The sequence below is a fragment of the Cetorhinus maximus genome, chromosome 26 (genome assembly GCF_964194155.1).
Source record: "Cetorhinus maximus chromosome 26, sCetMax3.hap1.1, whole genome shotgun sequence".
Lineage (NCBI taxonomy): Eukaryota > Metazoa > Chordata > Chondrichthyes > Lamniformes > Cetorhinidae > Cetorhinus > Cetorhinus maximus.
Window position 1 is genome coordinate 4471097 of NC_135904.1, and position 20098 is coordinate 4491194.

Here is a 20098-nt window from a genome sequence, read left to right on the forward strand (position 1 = left end):
ATAGTTACACCGAGGGGCTGGAAACTGAGTAAAATCCCTCAGGTGGTATCTTTGACGTGGTGTGTATATTGTGAATATTGTATGTAATTGAAATTGTATTGAAGCACCTCAGAGTGCCACATGAAACATGGGAAGAACTTGTTTGTATTGTACTTTTGGTCATTTCTAATTTGAACTGTTCTGGAATGTAATTGTACATGTTTTAATAAATAAAATGCTTTTTTTCCCAACAATGTACATCAGCTTTGACTGTACCAGTGACTGACTGACTGTATATGGTCTGAATGTATTGAGTCTGACTGTTGCTGGTCTGACTCGACCAGTGACTGACTGACTGCACTGAGTCTGACTGTAGCTGGTCTGACTCTTCTTTTTCACAAATGCTCTTTGACTTCTTAAGTTAAAAATGTAAAACTGTGAAATAACCTGAAGTTTTGCAATATTGCAAAGTATTGAAATGCATTTAGGTCTGATGTGAACAAAGACAATTGAGAGTCTGAATGGATGGGGGAAACAGCTCATTCATGGTGAGTGGTATGAGATGATTTTAATAAGAATTGCATTTTATTTCATAGTTATTTTGGAATTAAGAAACCCAAGAGTTTTGCGTGAAAGAAAAGTCAGTCCTGGTACATTCAGCCCACTTACCAATGTATACAGACTCCGTACTGTCAGACCCAGCAAAGTTGGATCCAGTAGATTCAATATGGTCAAACCCAGTACAGTTAGACCCAATACAATTCGTTCTGACCCAGCCATTCTTGGTATGGTCAGTTTGGTAATATTAGACGTGGTATATTTACTCTTGGTATGGCCAGAAAGAGTGCAACCAATCGCATATTCCTGACAAAAATAAAAATACCTGGAAAAACTCAGCAGGTCTGGCAGCATCTGCTGGGAGGAACACAACTAACAGAGTCCGTATGACTCTTCAACAGCACTAAGTAAAAATAGAGAAAAAAAAAGCCTGGCATCCTGGTCCAGGTCAAAAATTCAGGCGGACTCCCACTTCTGCCTCTATCTTTTAATAGTTATACTGGTCCCAGCTGGTGAAAGATGAGAGATTGTTCAAAAAGGATTTGTAAACTTGCCCTTCTGTGGTTGATGACCAGAAGAAATGTTTCAAATATTTCATAAGAAAATAGTAAAACTGTAAATAGTAGAACTCTGAAAGCAAAAACACAAAATGCTGGACTTGCACATCAGATCCATCAACATCTGAATAAAGACAGTTTACCATTTGGGGTGGGGATCAGAACTGGATGTATTTCTGATGAAAGGTCACCCCCCAAGATGTAAGTCTGCCTTTGGTTGTTTCAAGTGCTGATGGACCTCCAGCATTCTCTGTTGTTTTCATTATTCTTTTTCAGATCTGTTTCTTGCCTTTGGGCTATTTGATTCTGATCCTTTTCCCATGCCTTTCAGTGATCTGCCTGAGGGCGTGTTTCTGCTTAAGAGTGGATAGGTGTTTACTAAACACAGAATTCTGGATTTAAGAAGATTAACATGCTCTCAATATGCAGCGGCTTTAAAAAAGGATTTCCAACAGCCTGGCAAGACACTAGAACACCTGGTCATTGGAGAGAAGATTAAAATCTTAGCAAGGTGCTGTCTGTGAAGATTCAGCATTGGACTCTGCATTCTGCTTCCTCCCATCTCATTGTTACCCCCACTCAGCAGTTTTTCTGACATTTTTACTCAAAACATCTCCATTCATTTTAAATCAAATAACATTTCACTTGATTTGGGGATAAGCTTTACATTCTGCAAGATTACCAAGTGTACATCAAAGTCAATCCTTTCCTTTTTCTATTGAAGTGTAAGGAGAGGGAAACTAGGAGAGGTCTACAAGGGGACCCTGATCCATTTTACACTATTTCCCAAAGTTTAATGACGCCCCCCCCCCCCCCCCCCCCCCCCCGCCCCGGCCACCCCCCCGCCTCCCTCCCCCACCCCCCAACCCCCAGCCCAACCAGGGAGGCAGCCGTGTAGCACTGAGGCAAAACCCTCTCACTGAGCAAAGCAAAGAACTGAGATGAGGAGACATTTCTTTACTCAAAGTGTGGTGAATCTTAGGAATTTCCTACCCCTGAAGGTTGTGGATGCTTCATTGTTGTCTATATTTAAGGCTGAGATAGACAGATTTTAGGTGTCTCAGGAAATTGAGAGATGTGGGGAGTAGGTGAGAAAGTGGAGGTGAGACACGATCAGCCATGATTGTATTGAATGGTGGAAGAGGCTCAAGGGGCAATATGGTCTACCCTTGCTCCAACTTCTTATGTCCTTATGCTCTTACCTGCAACATAAGTAGAACTAGTTTACTAGAACCTGTAACTCATCGCTTATTGTCTAAAGAAGATGGAATTTGCTACCACAAGGAATAGTCGAGGTAAGTAGCATAGATGTGTTTAAGAGGAAGCTAGATAAGCATAAGAGGAAGAAAGGAACAAAAGGTTATGCTGACAGGATAAAATGAAGTAGTGTGGGAGGAGCACCGTCCAAGGGCCCAAACACTCCTTTCAAGTGAAGCAGCATTTCACTTGCATTTCCCCTAACTTAGTCTACTGCATTCGTTGCTCCCAATGCGGTCTCCTCTACATTGGAGAGACCAAACGCAAACTGGGCGACCGTTTTGCGGAACACCTGCGGTCTGTCCGCAAGAAAGACCCAAACCTCCCTGTCGCTTGCCATTTTAACACTCCACCCTGTTCTCTTGCCCACATGTCTGTCCTTGGCTTGCTGCATTGTTCCAGTGAAGCCCAACGCAAACTGGAGGAATAGCACCTCATCTTCCGACTAGGCACTTTACAGCCTTCCGGGCTGAATATTGAATTCAACAACTTTAGATCTTAAACTCCCCCCTCCCCCCATCCCCACCCCGTTTCTTCCCCCACCGCTTTTTTTTCAATAATTTATATAGATTCTTCTTTCCCCACCTATTTCCATTATTTTTAAATCTAAACTAAAAGCTTGTTAGTCTTTCCACCCCACCCCCACTAGAGCTGTACTTTGAATATCCTGTCTTCCATTCTTAATTAGCACTTTTCTCAGACAAATATCACCACCTTCAACACCTCTTTGATCCTTTTGTCTGTGACATCTTTTGATTATCTGCTCATCTCCACAATCACCACACCCTCAATGTCTCTCTCTCCCCACTCCCCACCCCCCCCCTCCCCCCGACCCACCTTAAACCAATTTATATTTCTCCCTTCTTCTAACTATGCTTCAGTTCTGCCAAAGGGCCATGAAGGCTCGAAACGTTAACTGATTTCTTCTCCGCCGATGCTGCCAGACCTGCTGAGTTTTTCCAGGTAATTCTGTTTTTGTTTTGGATTTCCAGCATCCGCAGTAGCTTTTAGCTTTTTGTTTTTATCTTAGTGTGGGAGGAGGCTCATGTGGTGCATAAAAACTGGCATAGATTAGTTGCATTGAATGGTCTGCTTTTGTGCTATAAATTGTACGTAATACTGGGAAGCAACTAAGATAAATAAATTCATTGTGTGAATGTCTAGGGGAGTTTTAGTCCTCCCCCATCCTCTCGCTTCCTGCACTCACCCCCCACAAGGCATTGTGTCAGCAAGAAAGAAAAATGAAAGATGTGTGTTTATGTAGCACCTTTCATGACCTGAAGACATCCAGAAAATGCTTTACAGTCATTGAAGTACTTTTGCAGTGCAGTCACTATTGTAATGTAGGAGTCATGGCAGTTAACTTGTGCACAATTACCCACAAACAGCAATGTGATCATCTTCTTCAGTTCTCTGCCTGAAGGCTGGTCTGACCCACAGTGCCATGATCTCCATCATGGGTAGGCCAAGGAGGCTGGTCCCATATCCACCCCAGCCAGAACAGGGGTCAAACCCCGTGCTGTTGGCGCCAATCTGATGCACACCGGCCGTCCAGCCCACTGGCCCCTTCCAGGAGTCCAAGCTGCCGTGGCAACATACATTTTTACATGCATATTGTAGCCTGGAGCAGAGAATAGCGATGGTAAAGGCTCCAATTTCTTTCCATCACAAGGGGCAGAATTTTATGGCCCCTCCCTCTGGCGGGGTTTTCCTGTCCTGCCAAAGTCAATGGACTTTTGAACAGCTCATGACATTTTATGACCCCGGCCCCACTGCGATGGGCCCGTAAAATTCCACCCATGGAACTGTTAGCAAAGTAACTGAATGGGGGCTCCCATGCTCATTATGAGGTGAGCTGAAATCCTTGTTGCTCAGATCTGATAGTTCCTCCAAGAGAGGCTCTTTGATGATGAATTGGCCTTTGTTCTTTAACTGTAGAAGAATTGGTTCTGCTTTTGAATACACACATTTATTATAGTACTGACACTCCCTGCCCCAGAGAGGAACACAATCTCTATAACCAATCAGAGATTAACTGCAATTGATGCCTCCAGGATATATATTTCTTCCTTTCAAGTAGTGGGTAACAGAAGAAGGAGGTATTTACAGTGTGACGTACCTGAAATACCCAATTTACATGATGCATTGTGGTCAGTGAGAGATGGCCTCCTTCTCTGCATCTGGTGGCACAGCATAAATAGTCCTTGCCATTTATTTTTCTGCAGGCAGTCTGAATTCTTGGCCAATCTGCAAAAGCTGGTAACATTTTCCCATTGACCTTGTCAACATCAATGGAAGATTCACAACCAGAAGTATGAGTTCCCTTGACTGACTTCTGAGCAGCTGCCTACAATCGAGGCCTCTGACTGTTTCCTTGGTCTCTCACTACTTTTTAAGTGTATGACTGCATTGTTCTTTCTCCAGCTGTCTGGACAGGCATAGGGAGAGAGAGGGGCAGTAAGTAGTTTCTTGTATAGTATTAAGTGGAGCCATTTTTCCCCCCAAAATTATCATTTGAAAAGGGCATGGCAACTGGAAATGAACTAACTACTTATAATGCCAGTTCTCTGGGTGCTGTCTTTGGTCTCTGAATCTACCATATTGTATAACTGGGACAAGCTTAACCATAGTGACATTATGAACGGGTGTAAATATTCCACGGTAGTTGGAATACAATGGGCTGTAAATTCTGAGCTCCAGGGCAGTGTAACTGGGGGATACCCAAAAGATGTGTTGGAGAATTACCCCCCCGCCACCCCCAGCCGAGAAGTTCCCAGGTAAGATTTGCACGGCAATTGCCCAGGAAGTGCAAATTCTGGTGGCTGATTGCCCTGCACAGGGAACCATCCCACAATGCAATTTAAATTGCAAACTCCGGATGGTTCCAACTGTGTTACATCAGTAATTACCCAGAAAAAAAAAGAATTAAAACCACTTCTAGCTTCTGGGTAAGTATCGTATAGACCCACACCAATCCCCCAGGGAACTCCCAACTCCCCACCCCCAAGGGAACTCCCTCCCCAAGGCCCGACTGACGACCTCCCCACACTCTTTTCCCCCCCCACCCCCATCCCTAAGGCCCAATTGACCCAATTTAGCACAAATGAGCTGGTTGTGGAGATTAAAAAAGAAAAAAAGACTAGCATTTACATAGTGCTTTTCATGAACACTGCATACTTCAAAGTGATTTACAACCAATTAAGTACTTTTGAAGTGTAGTCACTGTTGTAATGCAGGCAACGTGGGAACCAATATGCACACAACAAACCCCCATACATAGCAACATGATAATGACCAGATAATCTGTTCTTATGATGTCGATTGAAGGATAAATATTGGGAAAGGCATCGGGGATAACACCCCTGTTCTTCTTCAAAATAGTGTCATGGGATCTCTTACACCCATCCAGGCAGATGTCCTCTAATTAACATCTCATCCAAAAGACAACACCTCTGACGGTGCTCATTGGTGGGGCTGGATTGGAAGGTTGGATACCTGCGAACAGCTCTTCAACTATTGAAAATCACTCTGTGTTAAAAGTGTGATCACTCTTAAAAATATCACTGATCGTGCATTTAAATGAGTTCACAGTCTGTCTCACTCTTTGGCATCATATAAACCTCACTTTGTATTTTCCCAGTGTTACCAGCTTTGCTGGCTGAGCGTTTTAATCTTAATTGTGCTGGTCGGGCCTCAGAATTGGCGAGGAAGAGGATGAATTAGGGGTTAGATCACTGCAGCTTGATCTCCTAATACTTCAAATTGGCCAGTCTAAGAGGTTTAAGGTCTGGGTAATTATTCAACCTGTAAACTCAGGATTTGATGTATGCTGTGGAGAGACAGCAGGTTTCTCCACCTTCTTCCCTTTCTCACTCACTTTCTCTCTCAACAGAAACAATTTGAATTTGACAATCAGTGAGAAACACAACTGAATGTCAGCAACCTAATTTCAGACTGGTGCACATCTACCCCTCTGTATTCTGTAGAGGCTGTAATGTACACAGCTGCATGTAAATGGTTCTGTCACTCACCTCAATAAGCAGCTGAATAGGATCAATAGAACCCGGTGATCCCACATTCCAGAAATTTCTTCACTCATGAGTTAAACCTTTGTAATTGGACTCTTGTGAGCGAGATGTCTTTTAAATTTATGAAAGATGCTGTCAGTGTTTTAATCCGACATATTATTTACTATGGATCAATGGAGCACTTTAGGGAGGGAGACGACTGGAAAAGAGGTTTCCGCTTATTACAAAGTACAACCTGGGCATGGGACCAATGCAGTCTTGTTTTAACAGGCCTGTGCAAGAAAAGAAATCCTTGTACTTGATGATTAGTATATTCCCTGGAAAGGTCATAGCTCAGACATTTGAACTTTGAGTAATTTAATGAGAGATTGAAAGCTAATGATTTAAGAATGATCAGATCAAAATTGATGTAACAGATTCCTGCACGATCCCTACAGTTTTGTAAGTCTAATGCCCTCTGAAGGTATTACAGTAATTATGAAGCACATTAACTTTTTTAGAGAATTTAGGAAATTAAGCAATGAATAGTTTATGTAATCTACCAGCCAGCCCTGAGACTCCAATTAAGGCTGCATTTCAAGAAGTGGCATTTCTGAATACTAACCTGGGCCATTTGCAGCATCCACCTCTACCCGTGGCCCCAGGCAGACTGCAGACTCTATTTGTATCTTGGCTTCTGTTCACACCCCGCCTGGGATGTTGCTGAGCTCCTCTGATATCCAATATCATTCCCTCTCAGCTTCCTACTTTCCAGAGAAAGTCATCAAGCAAAATGCAATTAGGAAGCAGGGTTATCCACTTCTCATAAAAATGCCCCAATAAAACAGAACTGAAACAATGCAGAGAAGGGCTACAAGGTTGATCCTGACAGTCCTAAGACTGTGTTATGGGTAAAGACTCAGAAAAACTTGGATTCTTCAGCTTTAAAAGTAGGCAACTGATAGGACCTTAGAAAGGATATTAAATACTAATTGGAATAGAAAACCTTAATCCCAAGAACTATTCCAAGGTTGAGTGCAGAACAAATGGGACATATGTACAAACTAGTAAAATGTCAGAATCGGGATTGATTACAGGAAGTGTTTCTTCACACAAGGGATGACTAATATCTGATTTGGTCACAGAGTATGATAGAGGAGGCATTTACATTTTGCACTGAGGTATTGTAAGCCTTTGTGGAAGCATGGGTTGGATGGGACAAAAAATTCCCCTTATCTATACAGAAGAACTTTATTCTCAATTGGACTTTATTAACATTGGTCTGTAGTTTATTTCCAGTGGAGAAGTTTGGCATCAGGTCACAAAGGCATGATCTGAAGTTTACTGTGTGAAGAAGTCTTTTTTTATTCATTCATGGGATGTGGGCATCACTGGCTAGGCTAGCATTTATTGCCCGTAACCACTGCAGTCCATGTGGTATAAGTACACCCACAGTGCTGTTAGGGAGGGAGTGCCAGGATTTTGACCCAGAATAGTGAAGGGACGGCAATATAGTCCCAAGTCAGGATCATGTGTGGCTTGGAGGGGAACTTCCAGGTGGTGGTCATGTGTCCTTCTAGATGGTGGTGATCACGGTTTTGGAAGGTGCTGCCTTGGTGAGTTCCTGCAGTGCATCTTGTAGATGGTACCCACTGCTGCTATGTGTGTCAGTAGGAGTAAATGTTTGTGGATTTTTTTTATTATTCATTGGATGTGGGATGTGGGCATCACTGGCTAGGCCAGCTTTTATTGCCCATCCCCAACTGCCCTTGTTCAGAGGGCGCTTAAGAGTCAAGCACCTGTAGGTCAGACCAGGTAAAGACTGCAGATTTTCTTCCCTAAAGTGAACCAGATGGCAATCGGCAATGGTTTCATGGTCATCATCAGACTTTTAATTCCAGATTTTTGTTGGATTCATATTTCACCATCTGCCATGGGATTCGAAATCAAGCCCCCAGAGGATTACCCTGGGTCTCTGGAACACTAGCCTAGTGACAATACTCTCGTAGCCACAGTATTTATATGGCTAGTCCAGTTCATCCCGCAGGATGTTGAGAGTGGGGGATTCGGTTTTGCTTGGGCTTCTTGATGCCACACTGTCAAACGCTACCTTGATGTCAAGAGCTCCATCACTGAATGGTGCAATAATTCTGAGCGTGGCCTTGGAACAAAGCAGTGGTTGGGGTTGTGGCTCTGACAATGTGTGACATTAGCCTTAGGCGTAGAACTGCATAACTATTGGTATTCACTGAGATGGAAAGTAAAATACATTTTCCCCCTCTTATCCAATTTTCCCCTCTTTCATTTTCTTGCCTTTGTCCCTTCTGAAGATAGTTTGGGAGTACTTGAGTTTGGTGAAATTATGCTGTGAAGCTTTTCCACTGTGATTAAGTTGTCCTGTGTGTTAATGTGCAGAAATTCTCATGTTAGAATGCTGCTTTGCACTGTTTAATTGTGATTGGCTGTACATTAATGCAACCCTGTTCTTATTGATAGCAGTTACAAACCTGTAGAAGATCTTTTAATATTAATTATTGAGAAGTGGGCAACACACTGGCAAGGCCAGTATTTATTGCGCATCCCTAAGTTGCCCAAGTTTTTGGTCAAACTGTGGCTATCTAGGCCACTTCAGGGGGCAGTTAAGTCAGTCATGTTTGTGTGGGACTGGAATTAAAAAGAGATCAGACTGAGTATGGACACCAGGTTTCCTTCCCTGAAGACATTAGTGAACCAGATGGGTTTTTATGACAATCCAACAGCTTTTTTGTCACTTTTATTGGAAATCCAGCTTTCTATTTCCAGATTCTGTAAACCAAATTCAAATTTGAAAACTGCCATGGCAGGATTTGAACCCAGATTTTCTGAATTACTAGACCGGTAATACAACATACCATAGCCTAACATCATCATAGGAAATAGGAGCTGGATAAAGCCATTTGGCCCTTTTGAACTTGCTCCACCATTCAATGAGATCATGGCTGATCTTCCACCTGAACTCCACCTTCCTGCACCATTCCTTGTTTGTCATCCTTCCAAATGCGAGAGATGATGGGAATGCAGCCTCAGAGCTTTAGTGGGGTTAGATGAGATCATCTGTTGCATTCCTTTTGATGGCTGAACAAGCCAATTCTGGAAAGGCAAAGTCTGTCACAAGTACCATGCATGAACTTGTCATTGCCAGTGTTGTGGGGTGATCTCTGCTGATGCTTTGTTTGCAGGGCTGGGGTCTGCTTCGAAGCTTCTGAAATCACATGTGGTGGTGGTGGCAAATTTCTGCCCAGGGCTGGTGTCACTCGTTATGATTGATGTTGAGGGCTTTCATGACTCTTTTGACTGCATCCTTGAATTGGAGCTTTGGGTGCCCTGCATGGCAAGGGCTACCTCCCCGTATCCTTGGGGATGCGACCATCTTCCATCCTGTGCACATGACTAAGCCAGCGAAGCCTTTATCCCGGATCCCTTAATTCCCTTAGTAACCAAAAATCTATGGACTTCTATCTTGAATGTATTCAATGACTGAGCATCCACAACTCTCTGGGGTAGAGAATTCCAAAGAGTAAATAAATTTCTCCTCCTCTCAGTCGTAAATGGCTGACCCGTATTCAAATTGTCAATGAAGACAACAGCAAAACAACAATGGGCGGTATCGTCCCAGATCTGCGCTAAGTGCGGTAGCGGGCAGGAAAAATGACGTTTTACCCACTGGCCGCAATGGCAGCTTCTCATGTGGTATCATCCCAAACCCGCCACATTAGTTATGCATTCCTGGGGTACAAGCCATTTCGATGGCGGGTGGGGTCTAATTTGCCTGCCACGCTGTCACCTCACCGCTTCATCACACCAGGCACCACATCTAAAATCCAGTCTCGCCCAGTGCTTCCAGCCCAGGACTGCAGCAAAGAAGACATGGCCCCAACAGGCAAGAAGACTGCAGCCCTCAAGCGCCTTGGATGCTGTGGAGGCCCCGCTGTGATGTCCTGTATCCCCGCTCTGGCTGCAGGAGGGGCAGCAACATTACCACTCCGGCTTGGTAGGCGATGGCAGTGGTGAACAGTGCCAATGCTGCACAGAAGAGGTTGGCCATCCAATGCAGATGGAGGATGAATGATCTCATCCATGCAGCCAGGGTATAGCAATCATCTCATCACTCGAAACTCACACACTCAAGCTCATCATACATTCACTGGCATCTCACTCACTGCCAGCTCAAGGGACATCACCACTCACTCTCTCACACACACCCTCATATCTCCATCTGGCCTCAACTCCTCTGGAGACTGCCTCCTCAGCCCTCACCATCTTGAGACCACTTGCACAAATCAACATGTGCCCCCACACACACCCTGGGATACCTCACATCCCCGGTACAGCCCTTGTCCTGCAGCCTCTTCCCTTGCGTGAGGCCACTTCTCCTTCCTCCCCAAGCAAGCCCTAGCCCTGCAGCCATTGAAAAGCCATCCACGTATGGCTGATCTAGTAGGTTGAGACCTGCCCCTGAGTCCCCTCTAAAAGTGATGTGGGGCCGCCTGTGAAGGCTGGCACTGATGACTGCGAGTGCTGACTGAAACAAGGTAGGCAAACAAACCTTGAAGTCCCAACTGAAGTGCAGTCCGCCAAGTGCACACTTTATATATGGTGTTGTGAAACACATCGGCGTGTTTTCCTGCCAACATGGGTGGACAATCCAACGGGGGCTATTGAGTCTGGTGAGCTGGCCTTATAATGATATGCAGATGTATTACAATGAGGTTCCCGACATTGTGAAACCAATTTTTGGCCTTCTGGCCATATTGTCCACCCACGCCGCTGAACACGCCCGACCGCCAGCGGGCACGGAAAATCCCGGCCAATGTCTTCCATCGGCATGGCATCTTTAGTACAAAAATAATCCCAATGCCTATGCAGAGGGAAACCCCAAAAGGATATGGCGGGAAAGTTGGAGATTATGACTAAAAGCTTGGTTGAAAAGATGGGCTTAAAGGAGGCTTAAACATTTGGAGAGAGAAATAGAGAGGGGTTTAGGGATGGTATTCCAGGAAGTGGGAATGGGTATCTAAATGCCCCTGTCACTAGTAGTGGGGCAAATAGAGTGAACTGATGGAAGGTCGCAGATTGCAGTATTTTTAATAATAAAAATAATATTAACATATACTCCTTTTTTTCAGATATCAATGACTGTTCTTCCCAGCCTTGTAGTAATGGAGGGCACTGTGTGGATCTGGATGCAGATTTCTCATGTAATTGCCCATCTCCGTATGTGGGGAAAAGCTGCCAACTCAGTGAGTGTTTGTGCTATTCATCACCTGCATGTTGGGTTGGGTTGGGTTTTGGGTGGACTTGTGGGTTGGCACTTGCCTTTTCATCATTGGGACCTGGGTTCAAATCCACACCAAACAGAGGGATGTACACTTCCCCTAACTACTGGGTACAGAGAATGGGACCAGGTTTACAATAGAAACGAGTGAATAAGGGGATGCTTCCTGAATCCTTAAAGAGCTCAGAAAGAGGACACAGAGGGGAACTTTTCTTGTACAGTACAGTATTAGGATGATTAATCATTGGTGGTTTGTGAACTTGATGATGATACCTGATATTCAGGTAAATATCACAAAGTCTAGTCCAGATGAAGGAAGTCATTCAGCCCCTCAAACTCATCTTTCCGCCAAGATCTACGATTCCTCCCGTTCTCCATTATGGGGAACATTGTTGAGACAAAGTAGAGGGAGCATTACACTGCATCTGACTTTCACTGTTCTTGACCTGGAAATAATTCACGCCGACACTGGGTGCCTAAAGTGGTAAGGGTTTAATTCCTCAGTACTAACATTCCTCACATTGCGCACCAACATGATCCTGTTCCTGATCACTACTGAGTAATTCCCACTGCAACATCTGCATGGCTGGATGTCAGTAGAGGACAGAATAGAGCCCAACTGTGATGCCCTCCATTGCCAATCAGCCTGCTACCACTCAGCAACTTGTCTGTCAACTTGATTGGGGTACTGGAGGGTGGTTGGCCCTTGTGGAATTGTACTCCAACTTCAGGAGAGGAGGTGAGACATTTTGGATAAACAACACACACAGCCAGGGGCTTGGAAAAGCACATGAAGTCCCCAATAACAATCCTTTACCTAGCTTAGCTTTTTTGGGGACTAAAGTGTCTGCCACATTTTTAACATTCCTCCATGACAGTAGCTGTGGCGAAGTAAATACTGTTCAATGAATCAGGCCCCTTCTGCTAAGTTATTGTAGAATTACCTGCCACCAACCACGCCCAACACACACACAAATACTGCAATGTAAGCAGCTGCAGCTCTCTCACCTGCACATTCCCCTTCTGAATGAAGCCCGATCAGAAAGGAAATTGCCCTGCCAAAGGGGAGGGGTGGGTTTACGGAGACAATGGGTTGTTAACTTTGCGAGCAATTGGAATGTAGAGCAGCCAGACTGAAAACCTCACAAGCATTGTGCTGTGAGCTTGTCCTTTAGTACATACTCTGTGTTAGTGTTTGCTTTGTTTATCCTTTCTGTCTGGAAATTCAGGTAACAGTCTGCTCTTTTTGCAAGAGAGAGGCTGACATTGGGTGACTGCCTTTCCCAGTGTAGTGAGCCATACATCCAGGTAGGATATTGCATTGAAATCCAGATTCATTGCATTTTCTCCCACTCCATCTTAATATGCTCCAGATCCGCAGAAATCCTTCCCTACCTCAGTCTTCCCTTTCACCTCTCCAAATCCAGGCTGGGGACCTGTCATCAGTAGTGTTTCCTCTGCCCAACTCTTCAAGCTTGCTGATATAATGCATCACGATCTTTGGCCCCCTTGCCAGGGTTTGTCAATAATGTTAAGAAGTCTCAATCCTGGTTATTCACCAGTTTTCCTTTAACCTCCTCATTTCAGCCTGTGCAAGTCCATTAGGAATGGAGGGGGGAGCGATAGATAACCATCAGATCAGTGCCTCCTCAGTACACCTTGGATTTCTGGGCCTGAAACGCTGGCGTCCAGAGCTGGCACGACTCAACAACAAGGGAATTGTGAATGCTTGGAGTATGGCAACCTTTGACATTAATCCATGGTTTCAGGTACTAAATCTCAAAAATATCTTTCCGCTTGATTGAAGTGTACAAGATTATGACAGGTTTAGATAAGGTAGAAAGGCTGTTCCCATTATCAAACACTTCAAGGAGAGTGTGAACATCCTTGAGAGGGTGCGGAGGAGGTTTTCCAGAATCATTCCAGGGATGAGGGTTTTTAGCCACAAGGTTAAACTGGAGAATCTGGGATTGTTCCTGGGACCAAAGGGGATTGAGGGGAGATTTGATAGAGGTGTACAAGATTATGACAGTCTTGGATAAGGTAGACAAAGGAAAGTTGTTCCCAATTGTTGATTGTACAAGCACAGGAAGACACAGATTTAACATTTCAAACAAGGGATACAGGGGGATTTGAAGAAAAACAGTTTTTATGCAGCGAGTGGTAATGACCTGGAACTTGCTGTCCACGAGGTTGGTGGAAGCAGAGATGATTAATGGTTTCAAAAAGAAATTGGATAGGCACCTGAGGAAAATAAACTTTCTGGGCTATGGAGATAGAGCCGGGGCATGGGAATGACTGGGTTGCTCTACAGAGAGCTGTTGAAGACCCGATGGGCTGACTGACCTCCTTTTGTGCTGCAATGACTCTAATGGGATTATAGGAAACCCTCCAATTGACCAAGTATTGTTAGTAGACTTGACACTCAAAACGTCCATCCAATTGCTGAGCAGCAACCAACAAAACCAATAAAGGTCAGACTATATCAGATAATAGGGCAGTTGCCAGAGGAAGTCACCATCAAATTATACAGTGCTCTGATGACACCACATTTTGAGAATTACATAGCATTTAGAGCACAGAAACAGGCTATTTAACCAAGGGGCCCATGTCAAGGTTTATGCTCTGCATGAGCCTCCTCCTACCACTACTGTTAAAACAGAAAATGCTGGATAGACATTCATTAGGTCAGGCAGCATCTGTGGAGAGAAATAGAGTCGATGACTCCGATCTTGAAAAGGACAGGTTTGGTGAGTGTGATGGGTGTTTCACGGGAGGGGTAAGAAAGCAGTCTTTTCAAAGGGAAACCCACAACTGGGTCAGCCCAACCCACCCATTTTTGGGGGATTAAATTTCATGCCAATGTCTCATGTAGCTAAAAAGGTTAATGTTAAATATGTAAATACAGAGGGTGTACATCATCGATGATGTAAAATCACATGACAACAGAGTATGCTGAGAGATAGCCCTGTGTTGTAAATGCCTTTAAGGGATCTCAGCAAGACATCACTAGAAGGAAAATGTGTCATGTGATCCAGTCTTAGTTTCATTTTTGCTTTGAGCAGAGCACAGACAGACAACTCTGATGTTGTCAAGCTTCATACCAGTTTTTCTCATGTGCATAGTCTTAATAAATGAATCCACAACACGTTTACCCAATCCCTTATGAATGATTTGTGCCTTGTGTCTTTTGCAACAAATAGGACATATTATAAGACACAACACCATATAGAGCCTCGTTCTGAGCCTTGTACTGTACATAGTCAGTATAATGTTCAATTAAGCGTAAAGTTTACCAACAGCCTTGCCTTCAGCAATACCTGCAAATCCCTGACCATGATCAACCTCAACTAAGACCTACAATGATGATAACAGATCTCAGGGCTATGATTTTTTATCAGAATTGGAAGGAGGTGGGTTGGCACTTTAAATGCAGTAATGAGACCATGGGCCTCAACATTGTTCAGCTTTTCAACTTTATCTATGGTTGGTTGGGTTTCCTGGTTGGAAGGCCAGCAGCAGGTGGCTTGCCGGATCCAGGAGGTGAGCGCCTTTACTCCCGCCTCCTGGATCCAGCGTGGCTGCCTGAACAAGCCTTGCAATCGGGCAACCCACCGACCACCCAACCTTTCCTACTGGACATCCAGTTCCCCTGGCCAAACCCAGGCCTCATTGGAGGGGGAGAATCTACCTCTTATGAAAAGCAGCTGGGGTGGTTGGATTTTGGGCCTGAAACTTCTGAATTAAGAGTCTGAATCAAGTTGCAATATAATTACCTGTTTTGAAGGAAGATGTTTCTTTGTCCACTCAAAAAGGTTACATTTTTGGTTTTGCAGGTGAATCTGCTGAGAACGATGCAATTTACTGGAATTGTCACGCAGGGCGCATTGGCCATGGGAGCTCCAGAATATATCAAACTGTTTAAAATTGCTTACAGCTTCGATGGAATAAACTTCACCACCATCAAAGGCAGCGGGAGTAATAAGGAAAAGGTAAAGTGTAAATGATGGAGATCTCTGTTGATGAAACTTTCTTAAAAAGGCCTTAACGGACAGGCCCTTGGGTATATTCGACAGTTAGGAAGGATACATATCATTACATTTCAGATAGGTTCAGATGAGGCTCAGTTACTTAATCTCATTCATATGGAATCCCAATAAGTAGTCAAACAAAGCGCTGAAAGGGGCAATGTTGTTTGTTATCTGATGGCCCACTTGGTTATAATGCTGCCCTGTGTGGTCTTTCAGATGTGATGCTAGCCTGAGACCCAGTCTGCTTATTCAGGTGGATGTGTAAGATCCCATAACACTATCTTGAAGAACAGAAGGGGAGTTATTCTGGGCAATATTTATCCTGTAGCCAACATCATTAATGTGCATTATCTTGTCACTATCTTACTGCTGTTGTTGGGAGCATGCTATGGTCAAATTGGCTGCTACATTCCTACATTGCAACTGTGATTAGACTTTTAAAAGTACTTAATTGGCTGTAAAATGCTTTCAGAGATTCTGAGGTTGTAAAAGTGCTGTGTAATTGCAAGTTCTTTATTTCTTTTATGGAGCCATTCAAGTGAGGAAATTTGATTGCTGGTCTTTCTGCATTTATCTGAACTCGGTGGTCTTGGGGTGAGGGTGGGGGTCGGGGAGGTGCAGTGTGGGGGGTCTATAATTCACTTCAGTATCATGGGGCTAGGATGGTGAAACTTCCTAATCACTATTCAATGACTGCTTGGACATTGGTTAAAGGTGCTGCTCAAGAGGAGCTGTAATATTGTCTATGGTCATAATGTCTGCCAACACTCATTGTCTAAGCTAACATTAAAGGAATGGCCACTCAAGTGAGGTAATACAAGGCGGCCATTGCTTATGGACCACTACCTCAGTGAGGTGTCAAAGGAAGGAAGGCATTTGGGGGAAAATTAACACCAAAAACCACCTCCCTAGCACCAAGATGTGGCAGCCTTTCCTCAATTACCAAGGGTAGAATTTTTGGGTCATTGGGTGGGCACAGTGGGCAGGCCTGGGAGCAGCCAGGGTACAGTCCGCCGCCCACGATGAGCCCCCGACCGAAACATCACACTGGCTGGTCAATTAACGGCCAGCCAGCGTGAAACACGTGCTGAAAGGCTCCGTGCTGCCAGGGTGGGGGCGGGAGCGGGAGGAGGGCAAGCGCTGAAGTCAGTGTGGGTGCGGGGGAGCGTGCACTGAGAGCTCCCTGAAGGGAGAGAGCTGTGTCAGGGAGCTGAAGAATTTTAAATACAAAAATAAAGACTTTGAAACTCTGAAAAAAATGTCCCCGCATCAGACTCCCTCACATAAACACATATTCTGTCTAAACATTTTTTTAAATAACTATCAGAAACCTCATCCCGCCCGTGGATGAAGTTTCTTCAAATATGCAAAGACCATGTGGCCGATTTACCCACCCGCCAATTGTAAAGGTGGATGGGCAGTGAAAAATAGCTCTTAATTAATACACTAATGGCCTTAATAGACCTCTTAATTGTCGGCGGGCGTGCTGCTGACTCTCGCGCGTGCCCGCCGACCAAAATATCGCGCGAATGTGTGATGCCATCGGGAAGCCCGCCCAACGTCACCGCGCCCTATTTTACGCCCAATCGGGTCGGGCGTGCACCCGCCTGCAGGATGTAAAATTCTGCCCCAAGATTTTGTATTTTTGGTAATTTACCATTGTCATTTTCAATGCCTTTTCTTGTTTTCACAGGTATTTACTGGAAACCGCAATAACAACGAACAGAAGAGGAATCTGATTGATCCACCCATCATTGCACAGTATATCCGCCTTATTCCTATGGTGTGTCAGCGGGCTTGCACACTGCGCATGGAGCTGATTGGCTGTGAATTGAATGGTAAATCTTAGGTCTTAGATTTGGGGTGGGATGAAAATCAACACTTCTGGAACATGGCCCTGGGGCTGGGAATAGAATGGAAGGGGAGGCATATTCCCTGCTAAAATCCTTTGCAGAGGGTGGGTAATGGAAAATATCCCCATTATTGCCCAGATATTGCTGCATCAATGCAGGAAACAGCTTTGATGAGGAAATTTTGTTTGATAATTATCTTGTGAAGTGCCTTGGGGCATTTTACTATGTTAAAGGTACTATATAAATACAAGTTGTTGATGTTGTTTAGGACAAAGGGAATAATTGTGTATCAATACAAAAGATGGTGTGTACTCAGACAATGAAGCATGTGGCTAGCATGAGATGGTTGGTTAGAATTACACTGTTCTTTGTGATATAGTTAGAGTGAGGTTGCTGCTTAGCTTGATGTTGTTAGTTTACAAAATGCTCGATCCTGGACTTTACTTCATCCATTTAATCTCCCGAGGAAAAGTTCTCTATAACGACTCCCTTATCCCTAAGGGTAATCATAGATAATTCCAGAATATTCTCCTATCCTCCCATTTCCACTTTTCAATTGCCAAGGACACTTGCTTGCCCTTGACCCCAGGACCACAGAAGAACAATTAAGAGCCACGGTGAAGAATTTGCTAATTAGCCTGTCCTTATTTTTATGACTTCCAATTCCATTCCAACTAGATATTTACCCGATTCCTTTTTCAAGGAGTTAGTGAATTTGTTTCTAATATGGGTCAGTTTGGCTCAGGTGAAGGTGCGAAGAGTTGGTAGCGCTTTTTCTTCTGGGTAGAGAGTGCTGTGAGTTCAAGGCCTACATTAGGGGTTCTGTGCAGAGCATAGGCTGACTGTCCACTACAGTATATAGAGTGTGCTGTACTGTCAGTTGTGTTGAGAATAAAATCAGGACCATCTGCCTGTTCCTGTTCTCTCAATGTCCAGGGCAAATTTGCTCCCTCAACCAATTAAGTATAGAGCTTTGAAGGGCATTTAACAAACTCAGAGGGAAAAAAGGTCTCTTTGCATTGGCCGGGAAACGAACCCGGGCCTCCCGCGTGGCAGGCGAGAATTCTACCACTGAACCACCAACCTCAACCAATGCCATCAAAAAAAGTACAAATTGATTGGCCATTGCTGGTGAAATAGGGTGCTGTGCTTTCTGCCATAACAAAAGTCACCACACTTCAAAGTAAAGGCTTCTAATAAGATGTTACCTCATCACAAATATTAATGTCATTTATTTGTTCTTTCCCAGTTGCTCAGAATCTGCTGCATGATGGTAAGGATGGGATATCCTATTACTGATGGTAGTGAGATGAGTGGGGGAGCAGAGGAAGTCTGCCAATCTGTTTATGCACTATCACTGACATCTCTATTGACAGTGAGTGTCAGGTTACTAATAGGAAACAGCTCATTTGACATAAGGTACTTGGAGTAATTTATAGGCAAACAGAAAAATAATAGCATTTTAGACTCAGCTGTAATATGTAGGCACTGTAATCCTTCCCCTTCCCTGTACACTGAGTACTGTTAATCTTGTCTTCCCCTTAGCAATATTTTAACTATTGTCCTGATATGCTGATGTGGGGTTCCTCATCCACCAGTCTAATCAAGGACATGAAACCATTGTTGATTATTGTAAAACTCATCTGGTTCACTAACATCCTTTAGGGGAGGAAATCTACTGTCCTTACCTGGTCTGACCTACATGTGACTCCAGACCCACAGTAATGTGGTTGAACCTTAAAAATACCCTCTGAAATGACCCAGCAAGCCACTCAGTTCTCAAGGGCAATTAGGGATGGGCAATAAATGCTATCCCAGCTAGCAATGCCTACATCCCATGGACGAATAAAAAAAAACATACTCCTGAGGGACTGCAGCCAAGAGGCCATTCTTCAAGTGTAATCCTGACTAGTGAGATAACCAGGTTCTTCAAACATGGGGGCAATGATGGCAGAGGCTGATTCTATACTCGTGCAATGGTTCTCACAAGCACACTATCAATGAATTGCAGTCAGGAACTTGGGGCAGAAATTTGCGCTGAGTGGGCGGGTGCTGACCCGACCTGCTCAAGCGTAAAATAATGCGCGATATTTCAGTTGGTGGGTGCGCATGGGAGTCGGCAGCACGCCTGCTGACAATTAACAGGCCTATTAAGGCTATTAAAGTTCTAATTGAATAAAATTTTTCGCTGCCCGTCCAGCCTTACGGTTGGTGGGATGAGGTTTCCAACAGCAAATAAACTTTTTAAAAAATAATTCATAACATGTCCAAACTTCCACGCCCGCCCTCCTCCCGCCCCCACCCCGGCAGCTCTGAGCGTCGCAGCGCGCGTTTCACACTGGCTGACCGTTAATTGGCCAGCCAGCATAAAATTGATGTCGGGGCCTGATCGTGGCGATCGGCTTCGTGATGCTCCCGGGCCTGCCCACCGTACCCGCCTGACAAGGTAAAAATCCTGGCCTCGGAATTGCTTGTTGTGCCCACTGCTGATCCACCATAGCTGAGCCAACCCAATAGATTTATCAATTTATAACTTCGTTTG

General features: G+C 44.4%; 1 protein-coding gene and 1 non-coding gene across 5 annotated transcripts in view; one reads left to right on the top strand and one right to left on the bottom strand.

Annotated features, from left to right (window-relative positions):
• mfge8b (milk fat globule EGF and factor V/VIII domain containing b) overlaps positions 1-20098 on the top strand; it is a 77965-nt gene that overhangs the window by 50713 nt on the left and 7154 nt on the right. For all 4 annotated transcript variants that reach the window (XM_078530003.1, XM_078530005.1, XM_078530002.1 and 1 more), the window contains 4 exons: positions 11524-11637; positions 13260-13441; positions 15509-15664; positions 17397-17541. In XM_078530003.1, the coding sequence (XP_078386129.1) occupies positions 11524-11637; positions 13260-13441; positions 15509-15664; positions 17397-17541 (597 nt within the window). The remainder of the gene's footprint in view (positions 1-11523; positions 11638-13259; positions 13442-15508; positions 15665-17396; positions 17542-20098) is intronic.
• trnag-gcc (transfer RNA glycine (anticodon GCC)) lies at positions 18572-18652 on the bottom strand. Its single transcript has one exon. It is a non-coding gene; the product is annotated as a tRNA-Gly (tRNA).